Genomic DNA, 12,622 nt, shown 5'->3' with positions numbered 1-12,622 from the left:
AAAACAAAGGAATTTGAAAAAGAAAGCAAATAATGGAAAAAAATAATTTAAAAAAATGCAGAGAACCTACCAGAGATCCTAAAGCCATGCTAGCATGTAGCAGTAATTAGTATAATTGCCTAGTCACCAGTTCTCAAGTTCTTACAGAGCTACTGACCTGCAGGCCTGCCTAAAAGTGACATTGCTTCTTCAAGACTTTTTCCCATTTGGGAATCTATGACGGTTGCTGTTAATGTCACATCATTATATGAAGGGGATCCCACTGACCTTTCTCAGCACCTCCTTTGGAGGTGAGCAGACTTTCACAGATACAGGAGGGGGTCAGAAACTACAGGGATTCCGTGCATGCCTTCACAACTAGACTATACACAGGGAATCTAGAGAAAGGCTGCCTGGTTCCAGAAGCTATTCTGAGAAAATGGACTATGTCTTTGGCCTGCAGGAAAAAATGTGAGGAATATGAATTGAAACGAAATACTATTAGCTTGTCTTGACAGTGACCATTTTTCTGAAAGGGTTCTCCTTCAACCACAACTTCCTTATACCTTCTTCTCCTCAAAAAAAGCAAAACCAAAATAAAATCAGCACACATAGATCGCTACTTCCTACTCCCACCTCTGATTGAAAGAAATCTTTCAGAGGCATAAAAATGAACCCACATTTAGTCATAAATGTTGCAAAGTTATAGTCAGTGAATATAAAAAAAATTTTCAAGAAATTGGACCAAAGCCATAACATTCAGGTCATAAGATATCAAGACCATTAAGAGAATTTCTCACTTCTTGAGAAAAATCTTTAAAGTCTAAATTCTTAGGGACAGGATTTTATATATGCCCATTTTATTGTATTTTTAGAGTGCAGTTCAATTGGTCCGTATTGTTAGAAGCATTTTGCTTACTTGATCTAATCAGAATATTTCTATTAAAAAAAAAAAACTCCCAGTTCAATTAGGTATTCATCAACATATTCTATTCCTCTCAATTTTTTCTTCATAGGTTTTAAAGTAGTGTTGCTCGCACATGTTAAGTACAAATTTTATTTGTCTCCTGGTGAACCATTCCTTTTATGATTAATTAATGACACTTTTTATTTCTAAGGATTTTTTTGTTTCTTCCTATTGTTGTAAAGTTTATTTTGCCATATATTTATACTTCTCCCCACGGTTTCATTTGATTAGCATTTGCCTAGAATGTGTTTGCCTTTTCCTTCACTGTCAAACTTTCTGTGTCTTTATGTTCTAAGATGATCTTTGGTAAAGAGCACATAAGTAGATTTGTGTAATATAATCAAGCTCTGAATTGAAATACGCAAATTACATGTATCATGATTGCTGATGCTTCAGAGCTTTTTTTCTACCAAGTCATCTTTCATTTCTTCCTTGCTCCTGCTTTCTCTTTACTTTTTTTAAATGGATTTTTATTGAAGTATAGTCGCTTTTTAATATTGTGTTAGTGCCTGCTCTATAGCAAAGTGAGTTAGCTCCACCTACATATATATGCATTCCTCTTTTTCTGGATTCCCTTCTCATTTAGGTCACCACAGAGCACTGAGTGGAGCTTCCTGTGCTACACAGTAGTTCTCATTAATTATCTGCTTTATACACAGTGTCAAGAGTGTATCCACATCACCCCAACTTCCCGATGCACCCCACATCCCTCTTCCTACTCAGTATCCATATTTGCTTTCTCTTTTTACTGTTATCCCATCCCATTGCCCACCTGGGGTCACCAAGACGTTAGCTTCTAAAATCAAAGCCGAGGTTTTTGCATTTCCTCCTCATTCCTTACAATGGAGGAGTTGCCTTTCTTCATTTTTAAGATAAATGTGTGGTTTTTTAAAAAAAATGTTATATTTTACCCAACAACTGAGTGTGTGTGTGTGCGTGAACAGGAAGGCCCTTGCCAGCTTCCTTTCTACATGTGAACAAGAGCTTCTGTCATAAAAACACTTTTTTTGTTGTTTTTGCTTTTAAAAGCATATGTGCTGGAGTTGAGACTTTTCTCCAAAAACACTGAAGCCCAATACATAAATCTAGAATAGGAGTTTGATGAAAGACCCCTACCCATACAGCGATGCCCTACTAGGCCCACTCATCCCTGGAACGTCTATTTGGAGCACAGCTTAAAAACTCCTGCTAATGGCTATGAGCTCTACATCAGAACCTCACTGTTTCACCATGTCTTTCTCAAACAAGGGAAAACTCAAGCCCAAAGCCTTCTCTTTGTGATTTTCTAAATACTTGACTCATTTGATAACAGTCGGATTACAAAGGGGCACAAGCTGCCAGTTCCTACCCACATGTTTTATCCAAATTCCCCAATGTAAATCCTTATGTGTATAAATGGTCTACATGTTCAAATGGCATGAAATGAGGACAGTTTTGTGGAACTAAATCCCCTGGTCTGCTAGTTTCTCTCCAAGGCAGACAGAGAGGTGTCTCCCTCCACCATTTCCACATCTACAAGCCAGATGCATCAGATGAACCTGAGATTTGCCTCCCTCTCTGGTGGACTAAGAGAACATGAGAAATTGTCTCCCCTCTAGGTGCGCCTGGGCGCCTGGGGCAACAATGGCTTTGGGACATCCGGGACTCACCTGACATCACACAGCAACTAGATACTCACGCGGAATGCTGCAGCAAGGATTCCCTGAGTCCAAATCTGAGATGCTCCCTCATGCCAGGGATTGTCGGCCAAATCTGGCCCAGTACCTGTTTTTGTATGGCCCAGGAGTTAAGAATGGCTCTGACATCTTTAAGTGGTAAATGCAAATCAAAAGAATAATATATTAAGATGTGAAAGAGATATGAACTTCACATTTTAGTGTCAAATAAATTCCATTCTTCTCATTAGCAGATCTTTATTATTATATTTTAAATTTCATCGATCAAAATTTGTGGACAAAATTTTCTCATTGTATAGGTATCTACACACTGTCTTGAAGCTTGCCTCTTGGTCAGAAAGGCCTAAAATATTTTCCACCTGGCCCTTTACTGAATCATTTTACTGATCTTGCATTAGACCATAGGCCCTTGCAAGGATGGAACCAAGATACAAATGTACTGCCCTTCCATACATCACAAGCCAGGATGTATCTAACCATGGTTTAGTATCATAAAGTCTTTAGCCCTGTTAAGCAAGGACAAAGTAGCAGAGGTTAAAAAGAGTACAGTCTTAAAAAAAAAAGTACAGTCTTTAGGTGAGCTGTTAAAAGGATTAGAATCAGGGGGAATCAGTTCTCCCATGATCATCTCTGCTGTATTATAAAGTTTCCTTCATATGTCTCAATTTTTCCATCAGCAAATTAGAAATAATTATGCTGAGGTTGTAAGGATCAGTCCAGGCTTTAATATAAAACAGAGGCTTCATAAAATATCAGCACTTGTAGGTTGCAAAAGTCATTCTAAAAAAAAAAAAAGCCATCCTAATATTTAGCCTCTTATTCAAGAGATGTACTCTATTTCTACCCCTCGTATCTAAGGTGGCCTCACAACTTGCTTTTGAATACGTGAATGAAGTAGAAAGGACAAAGTGTCTTCTGAGTTGAAGCCTCAAAAGGCCCTGAAGCTCTTGTTCCTACTGCTTTTGGAACCCATGTGAACCAGCCTTGGAGAGCTGGCTGACCGTAGGTACATGACTGAGGGCAGCTGAGCCCACCCTGCCCAGACCAGAAACGCTCAGCTGAGCCCAGGCCAAATGCTTGCCTTGAATTGAAAGCCAAAAAAGTGGTTTCTGTTTTAAGCCACAAAATTTCAGGGTGTTTATTATGCTATAAGGGCTTTTCCTGGTGCCTCAGTGGTGAAGAATCCGCCTGCCAATGCAAGAGACGTGGGCTTGATCCCTGGGTCAGGAAAATTCCCTGGAGGAGGAAATGGAACCCCATTTCAGTATTCTTGCCTGGAAAATCCCATGGGTAGAGGGGCCTGGCAGGATACGGTCTGTCCATTGGGTTGCAAAGAGGAGGATACAACTGAGTTATTGAACACACACACACACACACACACACACGTTCTGCTATAACTCTAAGTGACACACTCCTGTACCATATACTGATGAAAAAAAATATCCTAGAGTTATATCCCCAGGCCCCACCAAGACCCGGTCCAGAGCCTTCTCTTCAGGTTACCTGTAGTCGACTCCCTACCCAGCCAGACCAGACATAAATGACTGAGAGCCCTGCATGTATTTCAGACAGCCAAGGAAAACCACCTGGAGGAGACGTACACTTTGAGGAATGCAAACTTCTCTGAAAGATGCATCAGGGAAGATTTATGGAGGCAGCTGTGTGCTCTGACTGTAAATCAGCTCTCCCAGGCCTCCATCCAACCCAACTTGGGCGTTACCGGGTTGGGGCGGTGCTGGCTCCGGGAGCACTCTTGGAAGGGTCATGTGGTCCAGAAAAAGGAAATCCAGAGCCCCAGGGGAAAGGCTTCCTGTTCCAATCTGCATTTTATGCCCTGTGTTTGAAGGTGCCAAGGCTCTGACTTCAGGATGCTGCCAATCTACAGTGTTTTAGTAAGTATTTTAGTAAGTAACAGCATTTTAGTAAGCATTCTAGCGCACTCTCACAACAGCCTCAAGGAACAAGAATAGCAGGTATTATCCCATCTCCAGGTGCTGTGGATGGAATCCTGAGAAGATGATGCAGTTTCTCTGAGGATCCACTGTACTTGAGAGCTGGTATTCAAACCTGGGTTTCTGGACTCCAAATACTGAACTTTCCACTACACAACAATGCTCACAATCAGATTTATGGGTCAAAGACCATTTGAGATGGAGCAGAAATGATCTAGTCCATCACCTCTGCCTTCCAAATAAGCAACAACAAAGATTTATTAGGTGTTTACTAGGTTTAATGTGGCCTGCTGAGCTTTTTACATACATTAAGTCTAATCCTCACAGCCTCCCTATGAGGTGGCCAACTGTGTGATTTGCAGATTAGGTGGTGACAATTTTGCACAGTAAGTAACTTCCCAAGAGTTGAGGAAGCCAGAGGAAGAACGCAGTGTGGAACCACATGGATCTGACAGCAGGACCTGAGCTTGCTTCCACACAGCTTTATAAATGGGGACACTGGTGCCTGGAGAGTGCAAAGTCTTGTCCAAGATCATGCAGCCCATGTGATTACTTTCCCATTAATTCTTCAAGCATTAATTGAGCATCTGCTATTTGCCAAGACTTGTTTAGCCACGAGAAGCACAGGCATGACCTGGACACAGTCACTATGCTTCAGGAGATTAATCAGGGGAGAAGAGAAGTGGCCTAGTTGTTCTCATCATAGGTGATAAAGGACAGATACCATAAGAAAGGTGAAGAAGGGTACCAAAGTGAAGAGGAACTAAAGAGCCTCTTGATGAAAGTGAAAGAGGAGAGTGAAAAGGTTGGCTTAAAGCTCAATATTCAGAAAACTAAGATCACGGCATCTGGTCTCATCACTTCATGGGAAATAGATGGGGAAACAGTGGAAACAGTGGCTGACTTTATTTTTCTGGGCTCCAAAATCACTGCAGATGGTGATTGCAGCCATGAAATTAAAAGACGCTTACTCCTTGGAAGGAAAGTTATGACCAACCTAGACAGCATATTAGAAAGCAGAGACATTACTTTGCCAACAAAGGTCCATCCAGTCAAGGTTATGGTTTTCCCAGTGGCCATGTATAGATGTGAGAGTTGGACTCTAAAGAAAGCTGAGAGTGACTTTGGACGTCCGCTCCTGACAGGTGCAGTGAGTGCTTAATCTCCGGCCTTGCGGCTTAGTTTTTCTCTCGGTTTGGGCTCGAGGCCTCTGTCGCAACCATGCTCCGCCAGATCATCGGTCAGGCCAAGAGGCACCCTAGCTTGATCCCCCTCTTCATATTTATTGGGGCAGGAGGGACTGGAGCAGCACTGTATGTCACACGCCTGGCATTGTTCAATCCCGATGTCAGTTGGGACAGAAAGAATAACCCAGAACCCTGGAACAAACTAGGTCCTAATGATCAGTACAAGTTCTACTCTGTGAACGTAGATTACAGCAAACTGAAGAAAGAAGGTCCAGACTTCTAAATGCAATATTTCACTTAAAGCTGCTTAGAATGAAGGTCTTCCAGAAGCCATCCGCACAATTTTCCACTTAACCAGGAAATATTTCCCCTCTAAATGCACGGAATCATGTTGGTGTATTGTATTGGGGTTTACACTGATGAATAAATAGTCTGAAACTTAAAAAAAAAAAAAAATAAAGAAAGCTGAGCACTGAAGAATTGATACTTTTGAACTATGGTGTCGGAGAAGACTACTCTTGAGAGTCCCTTGGACTGCAAGGAGATCCAACCAGTCCATCCTAAAGGAGATCGGTCCTGGGTGTTCATTGGAAGGATTGGTGTTGAAGCTGAAACTCCAATACTTTGGTCACCTCATGCGAAGAGCTGACTCATTGGAAAAGACCCTGATGCTGGGAAAGACTGAGGGCAGGAGGAGAAGGGGACAACAGAGGATGAGATGGTTGGATGGCATCACCAACTCGATGGACATGGGTTTGAGCGGACTCCAGGAGTTGGTGATGGACAGGGAGGCCTGGCGTGCTGTGGTTCATGGGGTTGCAAAGAGTCAGACATGACTGAGCGACTGAACCGAACAAAACCAAAATCTGGAAGAAGTAGTCATGACTTTCACGTGATAAAAATTTGCAAAGATTTCACGAAGAAAGCAGCTTTAAGGTTTTGTTTAGAAAGAACAGTTTGTTATTTCATCACAGATTCAGGGCTGGACTCTAGGTAGCTTGGGTCTATTCAGTCTTCTTTCTATTTCTGTAACTATCTCATGGTTTATAAACACCCCAGGCCAGTTTACACCATGCTCTTATGTATTCCTTGTGGCACAGATGTCTAATTCCTTGTTTTATGCTCTAAATGATGAAGTGTTGGTTGGCAGAGATCTGGGTGGCACATCCTACAACTGTGTAACACAGCAAAAAAAAAAAGCTGGATGAGCCTTGAAAATGCACAGAATGCTGGACAATGACATAACCAGTGGGTTTGCTGATCCTCAGGTCATAGCACTGGCTCCCCAGAGCAAGAAGGAACTTGCAAGGGGCAGTCTTGACTCCTTGTTAGCTAAGAGGGAAATGCCTCACTTTCCAGAAGCTTGTAGCTCCTGGATTATCCTCACAGCAGCACTGATGATTCAGAAATACCTACCCATGGAAAGGAACTACACCACTTCCTTACAGTATCCAGACTAGGCTGATACGACTTCACAGCTCAGAGATCTCAGTCAGACTAGCTAAGACCAACACTACTGTCATCTGGAGACTGAAATATGGACTCTGTCTGGGCTCTGGATTCACAGTTCCATAGTTTACTAGCTGGGTACACTTGGGATAGTCATTTAAACTACTTAAGTTTAAATTTCTTATTTAGTTGTTGTTCTTCCATCACTAACTCATATTAGACTCTTTGTGACCCCATGGACTGCAGTACGCCAGGCTTACCTGTCCTTCACTATCTCCCGGAGTTTGTTCAAATTCACGTCCATTGAGTCAGTGATGCCATCTAACCATCTCACCCTCTGCTATCCGACCATTCTCCTCCTGCCCTCAATCTTTACCAGCATCAGGGTCTTTTCCAGTAAGTCAGCTCTTTGCATTAGGTGGCCAAAGTTTTGGAGCTTCAGCATCACTCCTTCCAATAAATACTCAGGGCTGATTCCCTTTGGGATTGGCTGGTTTGATCTCCTTGCTGCCCAATGGACTCCCAAGAGTCCTCCCCAGCACCACAATTCAGAAGTATCAATTCTTACAGAATGGAGTTAATCACGGGCCTTACTTTATGAGATTTGGGGAGTTTTTAATGAGCTAACACATGATGAGTCCAATACTAGGAACACACTAAACGCGCAGTACTGCTAGTTGTACCACATCTCCTTAACCTTTTGTATTCCAGGAGGCTCCCAACTGTCTCTTTACTCATCCATGCATCCATGCACCCATTCGCCTATTCATGTCTTCTCCCATTCAGCCAGTTCCATGTTAGGCATTTGGGCTGCAGAGAGACATAAACCACTGTCCTTCTCATCATAGGAGCGCCAGAGTTGAGGAGGGAAGCAGGTGTGCCTGTAATGAGGGGTCTGAAAGAAGGCAGCATGGGGCTACAAGTGATGAGACAGAGGAGTTCCCGCAGCCTGGGTGAGCGCCAAGGCAGGCGGGAGCTGCGGTCTTACTAGAGAAAAATTGGAAACCAGAATTTGATACACGAGTACCAGTTTGCTGCTCAGAGAAGGGTGGGGGGCAGGGGGCACTTTCAGGGAGAGTACGAACATTACACAGAGCTGGAATCCAAGGCATGCTGCGGACGGGAACGATGGTCTGTGTGTGGAGGCTACAGAACACAGTGGCCTGGGGCTCGGGCGGAGCCAGAGGTAGGCTGGAGGGCAGGCTGGGATGGGGGCTTGGGCAGCAGGCTCCAGTGACCTTCTCATCCTAACACACAGTGTGCTATCCATCTGCAGACTCTTATTCTAAAACGGGGTGACTGTATCCCTAATGGGATACTGACAAATACAATGGTATTGGCATTATCACTGTCCTGATAAAGACACTGACAAATATGAAAGTAATAATAAAACAGTAGTGACAACACTGCTATATTTAAAATGGATAACCGAGAAGGTCCTACCGTACAGCACAGGGAACTCTGCTCAATGGTATGTGGCAGCCTGGATGGAAGGAGTGTCTTGGGGAGAATGGATACAAGTATATGTGTGGCTGAGTCCCTTTGTCATCCACTTGAAACTATCTCAACATTGTTAACTAGCTGGCTATACTCCAATATAAAATTAAAAGTTTAAAGCAGTAGTGATGAAAGCAGTAAATAATAAAATAATAGAATATATATGTTCAATGTGCACATTTGCCTGACTCTATGCTCAATGCTTTACAGACATTATTACACTGAATCCTATGGAAACCCATTGAAGATGGTACCTTACTATCCTAGTATAACCAGCACAAATATGATTCTTCTTCCTGGGACTAAGGACTAGAGAAAATATTAAACAATTTAACTGATAAATAAAAGTGGTTCAGTGGTAAAGGATCTGCCTGACAGTGCAGGAGATGCAGATTCAATCCCTGGGTCAGGAAGATCCCATGCAGAAGGAAATGGCAACTCACTCCAATCTTCTTGCCTAGAGAATCCCATGGACAGAGGAACCTGCTGGCTACAGTCCACGGGGTTGCAAAGGGTTGGATATGACTTAAAAACTAAATAACAACAACAAAGTACAATAAATCTGCACATTATAAAGTAGGCTGGCATGAATGCTTTTAGATGGAATCTGGAATTTGGGGCTTTTGTTGAAGCTCTGTGAGAGCAGCTGCATCCCCTTTGGGGGTGTGTGTTGACTCTCATCCGCCTCTAGAAAGGCTCTGCTGGAAAAGCTTCAGAAGCCCCCTGGTACAAGTGACAGAGTATCAGGAAAATGTGCCAGGTAGGAGAGTGACATGGTCTGACAAAGTATGTTTTCAGAAGATCACTTCACCTGCCAGGCAGAAGATGGATTTGTGGACGAAGAGGCTGTCACAGCAATCAGGATAAGGGATGGTAAAACCTCAATCGAGTTACAGGCAGTGACCAGGCAGAAGGAAACAGATGTGTGAGCCTGGAGGTCAAATGCGCAGGACCCTGATGACAACGATACAGCGAGCTACACTGGACTGAGGGTCAGCCGTGAGTCAGACACTGGGCTGAGCATTTTGCAGGTGCTATTTAACAACCCACACGTGACTCAGGCATTATTAGCTCTAATTTACAGATAAGAAAGCTGAGGCTAAAACCCACTTCTTCGTTTACTTAATTAAGATCATTCAGTTAGACAGTGGTGAAATTAAATTTCCAAACACAAAATCCCACTTTTAAAGACCGCTACCTAGACGGCATGAACCTCAGCAAGCCCTGCTCACATCCATCACAACTGCCCTCTGCTTTATTTGAACATCCACGACTCCTTTTCAGGCTTCCTTGGTGTCTCAGAGGGTAAAGAATGGGCCTGCAGTGCAGGGCACCTGGGCTGGATCCCTGAGTTAGGAAGTTCCCCTGGAGAAGAGAATGGCAACCCACTTCAGTATTCTTGCCTGGAGAATCCCATGGACAGAGGAGCCTAGTGGGTTACAGTCCATGGGGTTGCAAAGAGTCAGAGATGACTAAGTGACTAACATGTTTCACTTTGTTTTTCTACCTCCATTTTATTGCACGTGGATGCCTGGGAGTGACAACCCAACAGCTGCTGCATACAACCCTGCTGCAGACGAGAGGATGGCACCGGGACCTCCCCGCCTTCCCCTGTCTGCCTGCGGACGACGCAGTCAGCATCTGCCAGGTCTCTCAGGGGGAGGCCCTAACGACCAAACCACACTGGAGCTGCTTTTAACCGTGTGTTCAACTCCATGACAGAGGTTCCAGGCTACCCGCTCCATCTGCTGGGACCTGCTGAGCACCAGGGGCTGGGCGCAGTGCCTAGCGAAGTAGAGACAGGCCAGGTGCTCTCACTCTGGGCCAGAAGGCCCACGGCCACTTAAGCGGCGGAGGGAAGAGGCAGTGAAAGACCGGGGCTTTTGACCATCATATCTGGGATTGTTGATGGTCAGTGGAAGCCAATGGAGCACTTCCAAAATTGTGTTTCTGTGGATGCTTCTGTGCTGCAAGATGTTCGTGCACGTTCCGAGGGGGAAAATAGTCTGTGGTCAAGATGGTTTTTACAGACGATGAGCTAAACAAATCTGCCCAGCTTTCTGCACGGCAGGACTTCCTGGGGTCCTTCATAAGACTAAAACGTGTTTGGGAATTTACAAGAGAAAGAGGGAGTGTGCAGAATTTCCAGAACTTTTACTGACCGTGGATTTCTTCTGCTCAAGAAAAGTTGGAAGACTTGTGGTGGAAAGGCTGAGAGTTCGGAAGTTCAGGGCTGGCACGTACTAGCCCTCCTTCCTCTTGGGAAAAAAAAAAAAAACCCTTATCTAATAGTGGCAGCAAAACCATGAGCACAATGTTATTAAGCCATTTTGAAAATCGCTTTAACAGCACCCACTTGAACACGTTTCATGTGCTATCCATCAGTGAGTCTGCCTCTAGGGGAAACAGGATTCCCCAGAGACCCATACCAGGAGGTTTTACTTTATCCTGGATCCCTCTTCTACCATCAATTTGAAGGTTATAAAACTGAGCCACTTTCCAATGATCCTGAGGTTAATGCACTCATTTATTCAACAAATATTTATTAAGCACTTTCTATGTATGAGGTTTATGAATATGAAGCTTCTATTTTAGAGAGGAAAATAGTAAATGAGCAAGCAAATAAAAATGATTTTAGGCCTGTAATATCAGGGAAGGAGTGAAAAACAATTACGTAACAGATAGGAGCAGGTTGGGGATGGAAAGGAGTAAAAATCTGGGTACCTGTGTTGGCGCAGTCAGGGACAGCGATTCTGAGGAGCTGGCATTTGGGTTAAGACCTGAAGGGTGAGAAGGGATGCCCCAGGATGGCCTCTGGGCACAAAAGAAGACACGGTGAAGAGAGGCACAGCAATTCTCAGACTGCACCGTGCAGCCCCATCTGTTGTGTTCTTGGGACACGACAAAAATCACTACGTCTGAAGCCCAGGCAATGCCAAGTGAGTGAAGAGGGCAGAAGAAGATGTAGATGGAACAGGGCCTACATGCCAAGGCAAGGAGTCTGGATGGTGTTCTAAAGACAACAGGATGCAGACACTAGGGAGAACAGTGTGGAGGTTCCTTAAAAAACGAAAAACAGAAGTGCCATGTGACCTTGCAATCCACTCTTGGGCATATAACCAGAGACAACCATAATTCCAAAAGATTCTTGCACCCCAGGATTCACTGCAGCACTATTTACAATAGCCAGGACAGGCACACAATCTAAATGTCCATCAAAAGAGGAATGGATAAAGAAGATGTGGCATATATATATATATATATATAAAATATTACTCAGCCATAAAGAAGAACAAAATCATGCCACTTGCAGACACGTGGATGGACCTAGAGACTGGCAGGCAGAGTGAACTAAGTCAGGAAAACAAATATTGCATAAATGTGGGATCTAGAAAAGTGGTACAGAAGAACATATTTGCGAAATATAGACACAGAAACAGAAAAAAAAAAAATATATATATATATATATACGTATATTCACGAAGGGCAGAAAAAGTGGATGGCATGAATTGGAGATTGGGATTTAGAGAAGGAAATGGCAACCCACTCCAGTATTCTGGCCTGGGAAATCCCATGAAGAGAGGGGCCTGCGGTCACAAGATTCGGAAACAACTGAGTGACTAAACCATCACCAACAGCATATACACTATTTTGCATAAAATATATAACTAATGAGAATCCATTGTATAGCACAGGGAAACCTACTCAGTTCTCTATGGTGACCTAAATGGAAATCAAGATTGCCAGAAGAAATATCAACAATCTCAGATATGCAAATGACACCACTTTAATGGCAGAAAGTGAAGAGGAACTAAAGAGCCTCTTGATGAAGGTGAAAGAGGTGAGTGAAAAAGCTGGCTTAAAACTCAACATTCAGAAAACTAAGGTCATGACACCCAGTCCCATCACTTCATG

General features: G+C 43.5%; 2 protein-coding genes across 7 annotated transcripts in view; one reads left to right on the top strand and one right to left on the bottom strand.

Moving 5' to 3' along the window:
• ASTN2 (astrotactin 2) overlaps positions 1–12,622 on the bottom strand; it is a 996,620-nt gene that overhangs the window by 677,912 nt on the left and 306,086 nt on the right. The gene's annotated exons all lie outside the window — the stretch shown is intronic.
• Positions 5,697–6,225, top strand: LOC139032349 (cytochrome c oxidase subunit NDUFA4). The gene has a single exon (XM_070459124.1). The coding sequence runs from the start codon at positions 5,796–5,798 to the stop codon at positions 6,042–6,044; it is 249 nt and encodes an 82-aa protein (XP_070315225.1). The 5' UTR covers positions 5,697–5,795; the 3' UTR covers positions 6,045–6,225.

The sequence above is a fragment of the Odocoileus virginianus genome, chromosome 31, assembly GCF_023699985.2.
Source record: "Odocoileus virginianus isolate 20LAN1187 ecotype Illinois chromosome 31, Ovbor_1.2, whole genome shotgun sequence".
NCBI lineage: Eukaryota > Metazoa > Chordata > Mammalia > Artiodactyla > Cervidae > Odocoileus > Odocoileus virginianus.
The sequence above is the reverse complement of the archived record's forward strand: the minus strand, read 5'-3'. Positions and strand labels throughout refer to the sequence as shown.